This window comes from Oncorhynchus mykiss, chromosome 12, assembly GCF_057628025.1.
Source record: "Oncorhynchus mykiss isolate SJ-2025 chromosome 12, ASM5762802v1, whole genome shotgun sequence".
Classification (NCBI taxonomy): Eukaryota; Metazoa; Chordata; class Actinopteri; order Salmoniformes; family Salmonidae; genus Oncorhynchus; species Oncorhynchus mykiss.
In genome coordinates this window covers 8,980,001-8,995,820 of record NC_143033.1, presented here as the reverse complement: position 1 = coordinate 8,995,820, position 15,820 = coordinate 8,980,001, and the positions used below count along the sequence as shown (strand labels likewise).

Sequence of the window (15,820 nt, the reverse complement as noted above, 5' to 3'; positions counted from 1 at the left end):
CTAAAGGACACCAATAATAAGAAGAGACTTGCTGGGGCCAAGAAACACAAGCAATGGACATTAGACCAGTGGACATCTTTCCTTTGGTCTGATGAGTCCAAATTTGAGATTGTTGGTTCCAACTGCTGTGTCTTTGTGAGACGCATAGTAGGTGAACGGATTATGTCTGCATATGTGGTTCCCTCCGTGAAGCATGGAGGAGGAAGTGTGATGGTGTGGAGGTGCTTTGTTGGTGACACTGTCAGTGATTTTATTTAGAATTCAAGGCACACTTAACCAGCATGGCTACCACAGCAACACGCCATCCCATCTGGTTTGCGCTTAGTGGGACTATCATTTGTTTTTCAACAGGACAATGACCCAACACACCTCCAGGCTGTTTAAGGGCTATTTGACCAAGAAAGAGAGTGATGGAGGGCTGCATCAGATGACCTGGCCTCCACAATCACCCGACCTCAACCCAATTGAGATGGTTCGGGATGAGTTGGAACGAACGAGTTGGTGCTTCTACACCTGCATTGCTTGCTGTTTGGGGTTTTAGGCTGGGTTTCTGTACAGCACTTTGAGATATCAGCTGATGTACGAAGGGCTATATAAATACATTTGATTTGACCGCAGAGTGAAGGAAGAAGAAAAAGCAGCCAACAAGTGCTCAGCATATGTGGGAACTCCTTCAAGACTGTTGTAAAAGCATTCCAGGAGAACCTGGTAAAGAGAATGCCAAGAGTGTGCAAAGCTGTCAAGGCAAAGGGTGGCCACTTTGAAGAATCTCAAATATAAAATATATTTTGATTTGTTTAAAACTTTTTTTGGGTTACTACATGATGCCATATATGTAGAAAAAACCTTGAGTAGGTGTGTCCAAACTTTTGACTGGTACTGTATGTGTCCACTTTTGACTTACTGTGTATATACAGTACCAGTCAAAAGTTTGGACACTTACTCATTCAAGGGTTTTTATTGTTACCATAATAAAGAATGCCGTGGTAGACATACTGGTTAAGTGTGCCTTGAATTCTAAATAAATCATAATAATATGAACCCTGGTCTCAGATCTGTGCCAAGCATAGCAACAACCAATAGGACTATACAGCACAAACAGATCTGGGACCAGGTTAGTCAGAGCCTTTAGCTGAAGTGAAACAAGCCCTTGGTTAAACAACAATAGCCTGCTTCAGAATAAAGTATCAATACTGTGCTCCACTCCAGACACACCATGACAAAACACCAGTACTACTTGCAGCTGAGGAAGGATATCTTGGAGGAGAGGGTGTGCTGTGACATGGAGAATGCCATGCTCCTGGCGTCCCTGGCTCTTCAGGCAGAGTTTGGTGACTACCAGGCAGAGGTAGTAATCCCTCCTCTACAGTAGTAGTATAGTTATTATACAGTGTTTACCACATTGACATAATGGGGTGGTTTCCTAGACCATATTAAGCCAATCCTGGACTACAAAGCCATTTCAGTTGAGGCTCTCCATTGAACATGCCTTTTTAGTCCAGGAGTCGGCTTAATCTGGAACCAGGATGCTGACCAACCCTATATGTGAGGGCTACAATTATACCGTCTGTTTCTTCTAGCTCCATGGAAAGACGTACTTCAGAATGGAACATTACATGTCTGCCTCTGTGCTGGATAATATTGACCAGAGCTCCATCAAGGAAGAACTGCTCAAACTACACAGCACATACTATGGAGCCACAGAGGCAGAGACAGAGTTTGAGTTTCTCAAGGTAAGTGCCCAGATGGCTAGCCTAGCCTGGTCCCAGGTGGCTAGCCTAGCCTAGTCACAGGTGGCTAGCCTAGCCTGGTCCCAGGTGGCTAGCCTAGCCTGGTCACAGGTGGCTAGCCTAGCCTGGTCACAGGTGGCTAGCCTAGCCTGGTCACAGGTGGCTAGCCTAGCCTGGTCACAGGTGGCTAGCCTAGCCTGGTCACAGGTGGCTAGCCTAGCCTGGTCACAGGTGGCTAGCCTAGCCTGGTCACAGGTGGCTAGCCTAGCCTGGTCACAGGTGGCTAGCCTAGCCTGGTCACAGGTGGCTAGCCTAGCCTGGTCACAGGTGGCTAGCCTAGCCTGGTCACAGGTGGCTAGCCTAGCCTGGTCACAGGTGGCTAGCCTAGCCTGGTCACAGGTGGCTAGCCTAGCCTGGTCACAGGTGGCTAGCCTAGCCTGGTCACAGGTGGCTAGCCTAGCCTGGTCACAGGTCAAATGACGTAAAGATGTGGTAACGTCAAGGGGGTGGAGACGTTATGGTTGATCGTAATTATGATTGATCCCTGTTTTTGAGTTTTAAAGACTCCTTTTATCCTGTTTTCTTTCCTGAAGGCGAGCCAGAGGCTGACGGAGTACGGGGTTCACTTCCATCGTGTCCTCCCTGAGAAGCGGTCCCAGACAGGTATCATGCTAGGGGTCTTCTCCAAGGGCGTCCTCATCTTTGAGGTCCTGAATGGAAACAGAACCCCAGTACTAAGGTTCCCCTGGAGAGAAACCAAGAAGATTTCTTTCACAGTAAGTGTATTGCACTCTAAACTCCAAGCAGAGTTCAATTTAATAATTCAATCGTTTTATTTTAATTTTATTTAACCAGGCAAGTCAATTAAGGACAAATTCTTATTTACAATGACAGCCTATGAAGAGTGGGTTAACTGTGAGGGGGCAGAATGACAATTATTTTTACCTTGTAAGCTCGGGGATTCGATCCAGAAACCTTTCGGTTACTGGCCCAACACTTTAACCACTAGGCTTCCTGCCGCCCCTTTTAATAAACATTTTGGGTGGGGGTGATGAGGTGTTTTTCATACTTATGTTAAAGGCTTTGAGCTACTAGATAGGTACTCTAAAAATCCAATATGTTAATTAATCTCCACATTTCAAAATACTTAGTCTATAAATTATAAAAGTGAAGCCTCTAGTCTGGTGTAGTGTTTCTCTCACTCACTGGAAATGTGCCCCGTTTCTTCTGCATTAATGTGCCCTGTTTCTTCTGCATTAATGTGCCCTGTTTCTTCTGCATTAATATGCCCTGTTTCTTCTGCATTAATGTGCCCTGTTTCTTCTGCATTAATGTGCCCTGTTTCTTCTGCATTGCTTTGTAATGTACCCTGTTTCTTCTGCATTGCTTTGTAATGTGCCCTGTTTCTTCTGCATTAATGTGCCCTGTTTCTTCTGCATTAATGTGCCCTGTTTCTTCTGCATTGCTTTGTAATGTGCCCTGTTTCTTCTGCATTAATGTGCCCTGTTTCTTCTGCATTAATATGCCCTGTTTCTTCTGCATTGCTTTGTAATGTGCCCTGTTTCTTCTGCATTAATGTGCCCTGTTTCTTCTGCATTAATATGCCCTGTTTCTTCTGCATTGCTTTGTAATGTGCCCTGTTTCTTCTGCATTAATGTGCCCTGTTTCTTCTGCATTAATGTGCCCTGTTTCTTCTGCATTAATGTGCCCTGTTTCTTCTGCATTAATATGCCCTGTTTCTTCTGCATTAATGTGCCCTGTTTCTTCTGCATTAATGTGCCCTGTTTCTTCTGCATTGCTTTGTAATGTGCCCTGTTTCTTCTGCATTGCTTTGTAATGTGCCCTGTTTCTTCTGCATTGCTTTGTAATGTACCCTGTTTCTTCTGCATTGCTTTGTAATGTACCCTGTTTCTTCTGCATTGCTTTGTAATGTGCCCTGTTTCTTCTGCATTGCTTTGTAATGTACCCTGTTTCTTCTGCATTGCTTTGTAATGTACCCTGTTTCTTCTGCATTGCTTTGTAATGTACCCTGTTTCTTCTGCATTGCTTTGTAATGTGCCCTGTTTCTTCTGCATTGCTTTGTAATGTGCCCTGTTTCTTCTGCATTGCTTTGTAATGTGCCCTGTTTCTTCTGCATTGCTTTGTAATGTGCCCTGTTTCTTCTGCATTGCTTTGTAATGTACCCTGTTTCTTCTGCATTGCTTTGTAATGTACCCTGTTTCTTCTGCATTGCTTTGTAAAATCTCTCCGTCACTCATTGGAATGCCATTTTTTCCCCCCTGTTTGGTGTATCGCTCTCACTCACTTTTCTTATCCGTCTGTTTCTCTGCAGAAGAAGAAGATCTGTCTTCAGAACACGTCAGACGGGATCAAACACCTGTTCCAGACAGACAGCAACAAGACCTGTCAGTACCTGCTGTGCCTCTGCTCTGCTCAGCACAAGTTCCACCTCCAGATGAAGGCCCGGCAGAACAACCAGGAGCTGCAGGACTTAGGTGAGACAGAGGGAGATGGTGAACTTAACGACAGCATGTCTACATGAGCTTTGTCACATGGCCTCATCCTAAACAGTAGAACAATTTAACTGATTCTGTTAGACCTACTTATGGGGTGAAGACATACAGTGGGGCAAAAAAGTATTTAGTCAGCCACCAATTGTGCAAGTTCTCCCCCTTAAAAAGATGAGAGAGGCCTGTAATTTTCATCATAGGTACACTTCAACTATGACAGACAAAATTAGAATAAAAAAATCCAGAAAATCACATTGTAGGATTTTTAATGAATTTATTTGCAAATGATGGTGGAAAATAAGTATTTGGTCAATAACAAAAGTTTCTCCAATACTTTGTTTAATACCCTTTGTTGGCAATGACAGAGGTCAAACGTTTTCTGTAAGTCTTCACAAGGTTTTCACACACTGTTGCTGGTATTTTGGCCCATTCCTCCATGCAGATCTCTAGAGCAGTGATGTGTTGGGGCTGTTGCTGAGCAACACGGACTTTCAACTCCCTCCAAAGATTTTCTATGGGGTTGAGATCTGGAGACTGGCTAGGCCACTCCAGGACCTTGAAATGCTTCTTACGAAGCTACTCCTTCGTTGCCTGGGCGGTGTGTTTGGGATCATTGTCATGCTGAAAGACCCAGCCATGTTTCATCTTCAATGCCCTTGCTGATGGAAGGAGGTTTTCACTCAAAATCTCACGATACATGGCCCCATTCATTCTTTCCTTTACACGGACCAGTCTTTGCTGAAAAACAGCCCCAAAGCATGATGTTTCCACCCCCATGCTTCACAGTAGGTATGGTGTTCTTTGGATGCAACTCAGCATTCTTTGTCCTCCAAACACGACAAGTTGAGTTTTTACCAAAAAGTTATATTTTGGTTTCATCTGACCATATGACATTCTCCCAATCTTCTTCTGGATCATCCAAATGCTCTCTAGCAAACTTCAGACGGGCCTGGACATGTAATGGCTTAAGCAGGGGGACACATCTGGCACTGCAGGATTTGAGTCCCTGGCGGCGTAGTGTGTTACTGATGGTAGGCTTTGTTACTTTGGTCCCAGCTCTCTGCAGGTCATTCACTAGGTCCCCCCGTGTGGTTCTGGGATTTTTGCTCACCGTTCTTGTGATCATTTTGACCCCACGGGGTGAGATCTTGCATGGAACCCCAGATCGAGGGAGATTATCAGTGGTCTTGTATGTCTTCCATTTCCTAATAATTGCTCCCACAGTTGATTTCTTCAAACCAAGCTGCTTACCTATTGCAGATTCAGTCTTCCCAGACCTCCTGGTGGAGGTCTACAATTTTGTTTCTGGTGTCCTTTGACAGCTCTTTGGTCTTGGCCATAGTGGAGTTTGGAGTGTGACTGTTTGAGGTTGTGGACAGGTGTCTTTTATACTGATAACAAGTTCAAACAGGTGCCATTAATACAGGTAACGAGTGGAGGACAGAGGAGCCTCTTAAAGAAGAAGTTACAGGTCTGTGAGAGCCAGAAATCTTGCTTGTTTGTAGGTGACCAAATACTTATTTTCCACCATAATTTGTAAATAAATTCATAAAAAATCCTACATTTTCTGGATTTTTTTTCTCAGTTTGTCTGTCCTAGTTGAAGTGTACCTATGATGACAATTACAGGCCTCTCTCATCTTTTTAAGTGGGAGAACTTGCACAATTGCTGGCTGACTAAATACTTTTTTGCCCCACTGTACATTTTAGTTAGCCTTTACTTTACATTTCAGTTATGTGAATTATTGTATAAGATTTAGCATTTAAGACCCCTGATAATGTCTTCTCATAATATCCGACCTGGTACTTCTCCCTGTTCCACAGAGAACTCTCCACTGAACCTCCTGCAGTACTCTCTGGGCCAGGGGGGGGTGGAGGGGATGGGGAGGGCCTTGAGCTCTGCCAGCCTGACCCCTAGCTCCTCAGCCCGCTCCGCACACTCAGACTCAGACCTGAAGAGGATTTCCTACTCAGAGGTAATTGATGTTTTACATCTTTAGAAATCCTCGGTCCAATCCCCAGTTCCTCTGTTCTTTGTGGTGTGTAGTTTTAATTACATTCATTTTTTTTTGTTGAAAAACAATAACAAAAGTGTTATCGCAGGTGGCCCTGAACAAGGCCCCTGGCGGCCGGCTCCATGCCCAGGAAGAGGTGCTCTTCCCTGGGTTCAACTCCGGCCTCGGCCCCCACCACCACCACCCTTCCAATGCCCGGTTAATGATGAGCAGATCACACCACAACCTGGGCCAGGTATTATGACATTTAATCATGATGTCTTATGGATGCTATGGCTCTTCTTATGGCTCTTCTTATGGCTGCTATGGCTCTTCTTATGGATGCTATGGCTCTTCTTATGGCTCTTCTTATGGATGCTATGGCTCTTCTTATGGCTCATCTTATGGCTCTTCTTATGGATGCTATGGCTCTTCTTATGGCTCTTCTTATGGATGCTATGGCTCTTCTTATGGCTCATCTTATGGCTCTTCTTATGGATGCTATGGCTCTTCTTATGGCTCATCTTATGGCTCTTCTTATGGATGCTATGGCTCTTCTTATGGCTCATCTTATGGCTCTTCTTATGGATGCTATGGCTCTTCTTATGGCTCTTCTTATGGCTCATCTTATGGCTCTTCTTATGGATGCTATGGCTCTTCTTATGGCTCATCTTATGGCTCTTCTTATGGCTCTTCTTATGGATGCTATGGCTCTTCTTATGGCTCTTCTTATGGATGCTATGGCTCTTCTTATGGCTCATCTTATGGCTCTTCTTATGGATGCTATGGCTCTTCTTATGGCTCATCTTATGGCTCTTCTTATGGATGCTATGGCTCTTCTTATGGCTCATCTTATGGCTCTTCTTATGGATGCTATGGCTCTTCTTATGGCTCTTCTTATGGCTCATCTTATGGCTCTTCTTATGGATGCTATGGCTCTTCTTATGGCTCATCTTATGGCTCTTCTTATGGCTCTTCTTATGGATGCTATGGCCCTTCTTATGACTCTTGACTTTGTGTGTTATTATTTTTGTTGTGTGTGTTTTTATCTACTGCTGTATGACATTTTCCCATCTGAGATTAATGAAGTTCCATCCAAGCAGCTATTAAAATATGTATCTATCCATGTATGGCTCTATCCAAGGTGCCTGAATCTCCAGAGCACCGTGCAGTCTCCTTCAACAGCCAGTCTCAGTCTGCTGTGAACCATGCCCAGCTCCCGGACTCCCACCACCGAGCCAGCTCAGACACAGACTCCATCTCTGTAGCTTACCAGCAGGATAGGTGAGTCACCTATACCTTTAAGTGCTCACCTAAGCCTCTTTAGTTAGAGGGAGAGACCATCCGATGAGCCAAAACACTTCCCCTGATATTGATTTAGAAGATGGATTACGGTATATGTTACCGTAACGATAAAACATTTAGGAAAATGGCATGTTGTAATGCGGCGCGTGCTGGTGACAGGGAAGTCAGGCCCATGAGAATGAACTTGGTAAAAACGGAGCTGTTTAATAAAAATAAAAAATTAAACTCAGAAAACCAAAGTATGCCAAAATAACATGATAGGGTGCAAAACCCATCGCACACCAGAACAAATAACACACCTACATACAAGGACATGAGGGGAAACACAGGCTTAAATACACAACGTAATGAATGGGATTGGAACCAGGTGTGTAGAGAGACAAGACAAAACCAATGGATCAAGGATGGCTAGAGGACCGCCGAACACCAACCGAACAAGGAGAGGGACCGGCAAACACCGTCTGAACAAGGAGAGGGACCGGCAAACACCACCCGAACAAAGAGAGGGACCGACTTCAGAAGCCATGACACATGTTTGGGTCTAATCAAATCATCACATTTTATTAGTCACATGCTTTGTAAACAACAGGTGTAGACTAACAGTGAAACGCTTAGTCAATAACAATGCTTTTATTTAACTAGGCAAGTCAGTTAAGAACAAATTCTTATTTTCAATGACGGCCTACCGGGGAACAGTGGGTAAACTGCCTTGTTCAGGGGCAGAACGACACATTTTTACCTCGTCAGCTCGGGGATTCGATCCAGCAACATTTCGGTTACTGGCCCAACGCTCTAACCACCTGCCAGGCCAATCCCAGCTCTTTTCATGTGTTCTGCTTCCTTCTCCAGCCTACTCTTCATTGAAAGCAGAATCAGACTTTGTCAGGCAATGTTTTGGTGCTCCCTATGTTTCTATAAACATCCTGAGCATTTTAATAAAGACGGTTATTATTGCAGCAGACAGCATTGTGTCGTCCTGAACGAGCCGGTGGTGATTTTTAACATGTAAATCTTGGTGGCGCAAACACAAACAAACAAACAAACAAACAAACAACTGGGGGGGATGAATGCCAGCAAAGTCACAACACTAAACAATACATTAATTGCATTATAACGGTGACAAACGGTGCCCACAAACTGTTAGGGCCTACAGTACATAAAGCTGTTCCAACAGCTTCTACTGACAATTGAGATGTACAAACTATGGTGTTCTCCCTGTACACCAAGTCAGAAGCTTAGGATAAATAAAGGGGGCATATAAGCAGACAATGGAAGCTCTTACAATATTCAATGATTACATTTCTCTAAAACAGGCTTTAGGCTACATGTGCAACACCAAGTCAGAACTGTAGGCGAAATTAAGAGGGGGAAAATAGACCAAATTATTAGGGTGAGGCTACAAACAGCTTACTACACAACATACACTTAGTATTACTTTCTTATCTACTGTATACATATCTCCCTGGAAAAGTACATAATTTATGCAGCAGCATACAATACATTTTTGGACTCACCTTGTTGTGCTCACTTGAACAGGAAGGTGGTGCGGCGGTCCTTCTCGTGGGCAAATTTTGTCATCAAAGTCGGGTATTCTCTGAAATTATGGTGCTTTCAAGACAACTGGGAACTCTTAGGGGGAGGGGGGGGGGACAATGTCCAATCATGATGATGTCAGTGATCTTCAGGTAGTAGCTCTAGAAAGAGGTCAGAGTTCCCGACTTACAATTTTGAGTTGGATGACCTATCAAAACGTATTTTCCCAGTCGGAGTTAGTTTTTTTTCCCCCCCTGAGTTACCATTTGTCTTGAACTCACTGAAATCAGATTTCCCAGTTCTGAGTTAAGTTGTTTTGAGCTCTGCAGAATTCATGCTGGGTTGACAGCATGGCCAATGTTTATCATTTTAAGTTTGGAAAAGTGACCTTGAAAAACTTCTCAAGGATCAAATCCCGTTTAACGGGATAGATTTGACAACATCCGGTGAAACTGCAGAGCGCGAAATTCAAATTACAGAAATATAAGTATAGAACTTTCATGAAGTGTCATACATTTTTTTTTAAAAAAGCTTAACTTCTTGTTAATCCGGCCGCAGTGTCAGATTTCAAAAAGGCTTTACGGCAAAAGCCCACCATGCGATTATCTGATGACAGCGCCCCGAATACGAAAGCATAAACCATTTTTCAACCAAACAGATGCATAACGAAAGTCAGAAATAGCAATAAAATAAATCGCTTACCTTTGAAGATCTTCATCTTTTTGGCAATCTCAAATGTCTGTTACACAATGAATGGTCGTTTTGTTCGATAAATTCCTTCTTCATATCCCTAAAATGTCAATTTATTTGACTCGTTTGATTCAGAAATACACCGGCCCAACATGATTACAAAGTATCTAATGAGTTACCTGTAATCTTGGTCCAAACATTTCAAACAAAGTTTCTAATCCAACCTTAAGTACCCTAAAATGTAAATAATCTATAAAATTTAAGATGGAATAAACTGTTTCCAATACCAGAGAAAAACAACACGGAGCATGCAGTCATTCACGCGCACCAAAAGACTAAAGTCCACCTGAGTGACACTTACAAAGAATATGATTTACTTCATTTTTCAACAAAAAAACAGAACAATTTCTAAAGACTGTTGACATCTAGTGGAAGCTGTAGGAACTGCAATCTGGGTCCAAATAAATCAGGTTTCTCATAGAAAAGCATTGGAAAATCCAATGACCTCAAAAAAAAAATGTATCCCTGGATTGATTGTGCTCGGGGTTTCACCCTACAAATCAGTTCTGTTATACTCACAGACATTATTTTAACAATTTTAGAAACTTTTGAGTTTTTTGTCCAAAACATATCCTAGCTTCTGGGCCTGAGTAACAGGTTGTTTACTTTGGACACCTCAGTCATCCAAACTTCCGAATACTGCCCCCTAGCGAGAATTGGGAATACACCCACTCCACTGAATAGCAGGCTAGTGATTGCTTTGCAGTGCTTGCAGATAGCCACTGATTCCTTCCAAACCACTCATTGTTGAATTTGTGATTTCTAACTTATTGTGTAATGTGTTATGTCCAATGGCCGATTGCACTTCTAATGTAACTCTATGGCAGCGCCTAAGGGGCTTGAATTTTCTAGCTCTACCCTTAGATTTGGCAGTGACTTAGTGTCCCCATGAGTGACCGAACACTTAGCCAATTACAGCGCAACTAGAGAACATTACCAACCCCTACGCTCCGCATTTTCCGCTGGCTGCCCCACCACCACGGAAAGCACTGAGCTAGGCTGAAACACCTGAATTTTGGAGCTGCCTTACTCAAGAAGACAAAAAAGAGACCGCGTTTGTATGGAGGGTTTATGGAGGGTTTACTTTTTTTTTTTTTTTTTTTTTTTACATTGTTTGAAAACTGATGTGAGACACATATTAATGCCGAAATAACTTTGCAAAACAGGCAACAAATGTGGGCTTCTGCCCCACCTGCCCTGAATGACGGGTTGCCTCTGGACTGAGCTGACCTTAGAGCAGGGCAGGGCTTGCCTACCTTCAGCACCACAGCAGACTCTTTTTTTTACTATGTAATATCTCTTCATTCCTTTGTCTGTGGATCAGTGAGTGTTCTAGTCTATGTCTAGTCATGCCTTTAATTAGCCCTCTAGGGGAGGAGAGGCGAGGGAGGGCCTTTCTGGTTCAGTGCTGAGTTGACAGTTCTTTGTCTTCCCTCATATCTTCCTCCCACCGGATTTTGTTTTGAGGCTTTTTGGAATGGAAAGACGTTCTGCTCTGTTCTTATTAAAAAGGTGTTTGGTTCTGACCCATAGACTAGAACAGGGCTTCATATTAACATCATGTTCATTTGTGAAGGGGATTGTTGTATTCAGTCACAGTCTCTGGGTTGTTTTTGCTTCCAGACAGATTAACTACCATCTGAATATGGAGTTAGTTCTAGCCTAAGACTTTCTCTTTTAATACAGCAGTATAGTTTGGGCTGTCCCAGACCAGTAACAAAAAGATCATACTCTGCTCTTTAGGGGCTCTGTAGGGGCTCTGTAGGGGCTCTGTAGAAGGGTGTTAATACTCTTTCTCCCTCTCTTTCTCTCTCCTCTCTCTCTCCTCAACAGAAGGTTTGGCTCCTCAGCATCGCACGGCAGCACCACCTGGAGTCTTAAGAGCTTCCAGAAAGAGTCTGACTCCTCCTCCTCCGTGGAAGAGACGGGACATGCTGATGTCGTAGGTCAGTATTTTTCTGGTTGCTATGAGACATGCTGTGCTTGTCTTTCTGTTTTTTGTTGTTTGCTTTGACATTGGCCTTGGCAGTACCAACACTGTCTGTCTGCGTGAACATTGTCCAACTTGTATTGTCTAGTAACCATGTGAGGATGTTTCTTGTATTGTCTAGTAACCATGTGAGGATGTTTCTTGTATTGTCTAGTAACCATGTGAGGATGTTTCTTGTATTGTCTAGTAACCATGTGAGGATGTTTCTTGTATTGTCTAGTAACCATGTGAGGATGTTTCTTGTATTGTCTAGTAACCATGTGAGGATGTTTCTTGTATTGTCTAGTAACCATGTGAGGATGTTTCTTGTATTGTCTAGTAACCATGTGAGGATGTTTCTTGTATTGTCTAGTAACCATGTGAGGATGTTTCTTGTATTGTCTAGTAACCATGTGAGGATGTTTCTTGTATTGTCTAGTAACCATGTGAGGATGTTTCTTGTATTGTCTAGTAACCATGTGAGGATGTTTCTTGTATTGTCTAGTAACCATGTGAGGATGTTTCTTGTATTGTCTAGTAACCATGTGAGGATGTTTCTTGTATTCAGGTAGGCATACTTGTTTGTTCCCTTTCCAGGTGTGAGCTCTGACTGGCGACAGCGCCTGTCTCTCTGACAGCACATGTCTCTCTGACAACGCCCGTCTCTTTATAGTCCACTACTACCCTATTCCCTTTATAGTCCACTACTACCCTATTCCCTGTATAGTCCACTACTACCCTATTCCCTGTATAGTCCACTACTATCCTATTCCCTTTATAGTCCACTACTACCCTATTCCCTTTATAGTCCACTACTACCCTATTCCCTGTATAGTCCACTACTACCCTATTCACTTTATAGTCCACTACTACCCTATTCACTTTATAGTCCACTACTACCCTATTCACTTTATAGTCCACTACTACCCTATTCCCTTTATAGTCCACTACTACCCTATTCCCTATAGTCCACTACTACCCTATACCCTATAGTCCACTACTACCCTATTCTCTATAGTCCACTATTTTATAGTCCACTACTACCCTATTCTCTATAGTCCACTATTTTATAGTCCACTACTACCCTATTCCCTGTATAGTCCACTACTACCCTATTCCCTGTATAGTCCACTACTACCCTATTCCCTATAGTCCACTACTACCCTATTCCCTATAGTCCACTATTTTATAGTGCACTACTACCCTATTCCCTATAGTCCACTACTACCCTATTCCCGTTAGTCCACTATTTTATAGTGCACTACTACCCTATTCCCTATAGTCCACTACTACCCTATTCCCGTTAGTCCACTATTTTATAGTACACTACTACCCTATTCCCTATAGTCCACTACTACCCTATTCCCGTCAGTCCACTATTTTAGTCCACTACTACCCTATTCCCTTTATAGTGCACTATAGAGGGAATAGGTTCGCCATTTGGGACACTTGTCGGTCTAGTGAGTGTGGGTTTTTATCTGTATTTAGCTTCAGTTATATAGGTGTAAGTAACTGCAACAACACTAAGTCTCATTGGTAGAGTTCCATAACTCTGGCTTCTGTTCCCCATGTGTGGCCAAAATGGCACCCTATTCCCTATATAGTGCACTAAATTGGACCAGGGCTCCCCAGTTGAACAGCCTCATGCTTGGCACCAGAATGTATCGTGACCTTTTACCCTAGCTTAGCCTGTGTTAGCTCGCTCCCATTAGCCTCTGGCCCACACACACACACACACACACACACACACACACACACACTGCTTCTGTTGTGCTGGATGACAGTGATATATAGATGTGCTAAAGCGATCAGCCTGTTTAAACCTCTTCAATGCATCATACATACAGGCTGCTCCCAGTTAGAGAGCAGAGCAATGTATTTCACCAGTCTCTGTGATACACCAGAGAGAATGCATACAGACACACACCCACAACAGATAATGCTGTCCATTAATGTATTTAATCATGTGGGTCATTTATCTTGCGGAGTGATGTGCTCACCATAGTGTGTTATTAGGTTACCCAGAGTCCAGCAACACGCATCTTCTTATTCAACATGTTATGGTCAGTAGGACAGGAAATCCTCAGTCAACTTAATACAACCATGATGTTTTGATTTGATAGTGGTACTGTTTAACCTTTCTGATCTCCCCATCCCGGATCCGGGTTCGTGAATACAGACTCAAGCTCATTACCATAACGCAACGTTAACTATTCATGAAAATCGCAAATGAAATGAAATAAATATGCTAGCTCTCAAGCTTAGCCTTTTGTTAACAACACTGTCATCTCAGATTTTCAAAATATGCTTCTCAACCATTGCAAAACAATCATTTGTGTAACAGTATTGATGGCTAACGTAGCATTTAGCATTAGCATTCAGCTGGCAACATTTACACAAAAAAACAGAAAAGCATTCAAAAAAATCATTTACCTTTGAAGAACTTCAGATGTTTTCATTGAGGAGACTCTCAGATAGCAAATGTTCAGTTTTTCCTGAAAGATTATTTGTTTAGGACAAATCGCTCCGTTTTCTGCGTCACGTTTAGCTATGAAAAAACCCCTGTATCCAGGATTGTGTAAATCTATCAGCAAGCTCATTAGCATAACACAACGTTAACTATTTATGAAAATCGCAAATGAAATGAAATAAATATGCCATCTCTCAAGCTTAGCCTTTTGTAAACAACACTGTCATCTCAGATTTTCAAAATATGCTTCTCAACCATAGGAAAACAATCATTTGTGTAAAAGTAGCTAGCTAGAGTTAGCATTTCGCGTTAGCATTTAGCGTTAGCATTAGCGTTAGCATCCAGCACGCAACATTAACAAAAACATAAAAGCCTTCAAATAAAATCATTTACCTTTGAAGAACTTCTGATGTTTTCAATGAGGATACTCTCAGTTAGATAGCAGATGCTCAGTTTTTCCAAAAAGATTCCTTGTGTATTAGAAATAGCTCCGTTTTATACATCACATTTGGCTACCAAAAAAAATCCATAAATTCAGTCCTCAAAACGCAAACTTTTTTCCAAATTAACTCCATAATATCGACTGAAAACATGGCAAACGTTGTTTAGAATCAATCCTCAAGGTGTTTTTCACATATCTCTTCATTGATACATCGTTCTTGGAAACATGCTTTCTCTCCTGAATCCCAGGAGAAAATGCCTGCACCTGAAGATTACGCACAAATTTAGACAAAGGACACCGGGCGGACCTCTGGAAAATGTAGTCTCTTATGGCCAATCTTCCAATGATATGCCTACAAATACGTCACAATGCTGCTAAGACCTTGGGCGAACGACAGAAAGTGTAGGCTCATTCCTTGCGCAATCACAGCCATATAAGGAGAGAATGGAAAACAGAGCTTCAGAAATTCTGCTAATTCCTGGGTGATGCATCATCTTGGTTTCGCCTGTAGAATGAGTTCTGGGGCACTTACAGACAAAATCTTTGCAGATTCTGAAACTTCAGAGTGTTTTCTTTCCAAAACTGTCAAGAATATGCATAGTAGAGCATCTTTTCGTGACAAAATATCGCGCTTAAAACGGGAACGTTTTTTATCCAAAAATGAAATAGCGCCCCTAGAGCTCTAAGAGGTTAAATGTACATCACGCTCTAGCGACTCCTTGTGGCGGGCCGGGCGCCTGCAGGTCATCGGTTGAACGGTGTTTCCTCAGACACATTGGTGCGTCCGGGTTAAGCGAGCCGGTGTTAAGAAGTGCGGCTTGGTGGGTCATGTTTCAGAGGACGCATGACTTAACCTTTCGCCTCTCCCGAGCCCGTTTGGGAGTTGCAGCGATGAGACAAGATCGTTATCATGAAAATTGGGGAGAAAAAGGACAGTATTATTATTATTATTATTGTTATTATAATAATAATAATAATAGAATAATAAAAACATCAGATTTGTGATGATGACGACATGCAAGAGATATGTCATTCATTCATTGCTATGATCATTGAGCTTCTGAAGAATATAACCCTCTTCCTTACTTTCTGTGCCCCCCCTGAATGTACTGGTAAAG

The 15,820-nt window shown here is 42.6% G+C and overlaps 1 protein-coding gene across 6 annotated transcripts in view; it reads left to right on the top strand.

The window, feature by feature from the left end:
• The window catches only part of ptpn13 (protein tyrosine phosphatase non-receptor type 13), a 166,280-nt gene that overhangs the window by 112,546 nt on the left and 37,914 nt on the right, over positions 1 to 15,820 (top strand). For all 6 annotated transcript variants that reach the window (XM_090191624.1, XM_090191627.1, XM_090191626.1 and 3 more), the window contains 8 exons: positions 1,210 to 1,348; positions 1,581 to 1,733; positions 2,324 to 2,506; positions 4,063 to 4,225; positions 6,064 to 6,215; positions 6,343 to 6,489; positions 7,378 to 7,517; positions 11,655 to 11,767. In XM_090191624.1, the coding sequence (XP_090047750.1) occupies positions 1,210 to 1,348; positions 1,581 to 1,733; positions 2,324 to 2,506; positions 4,063 to 4,225; positions 6,064 to 6,215; positions 6,343 to 6,489; positions 7,378 to 7,517; positions 11,655 to 11,767 (1,190 nt within the window). The remainder of the gene's footprint in view (positions 1 to 1,209; positions 1,349 to 1,580; positions 1,734 to 2,323; positions 2,507 to 4,062; positions 4,226 to 6,063; positions 6,216 to 6,342; positions 6,490 to 7,377; positions 7,518 to 11,654; positions 11,768 to 15,820) is intronic.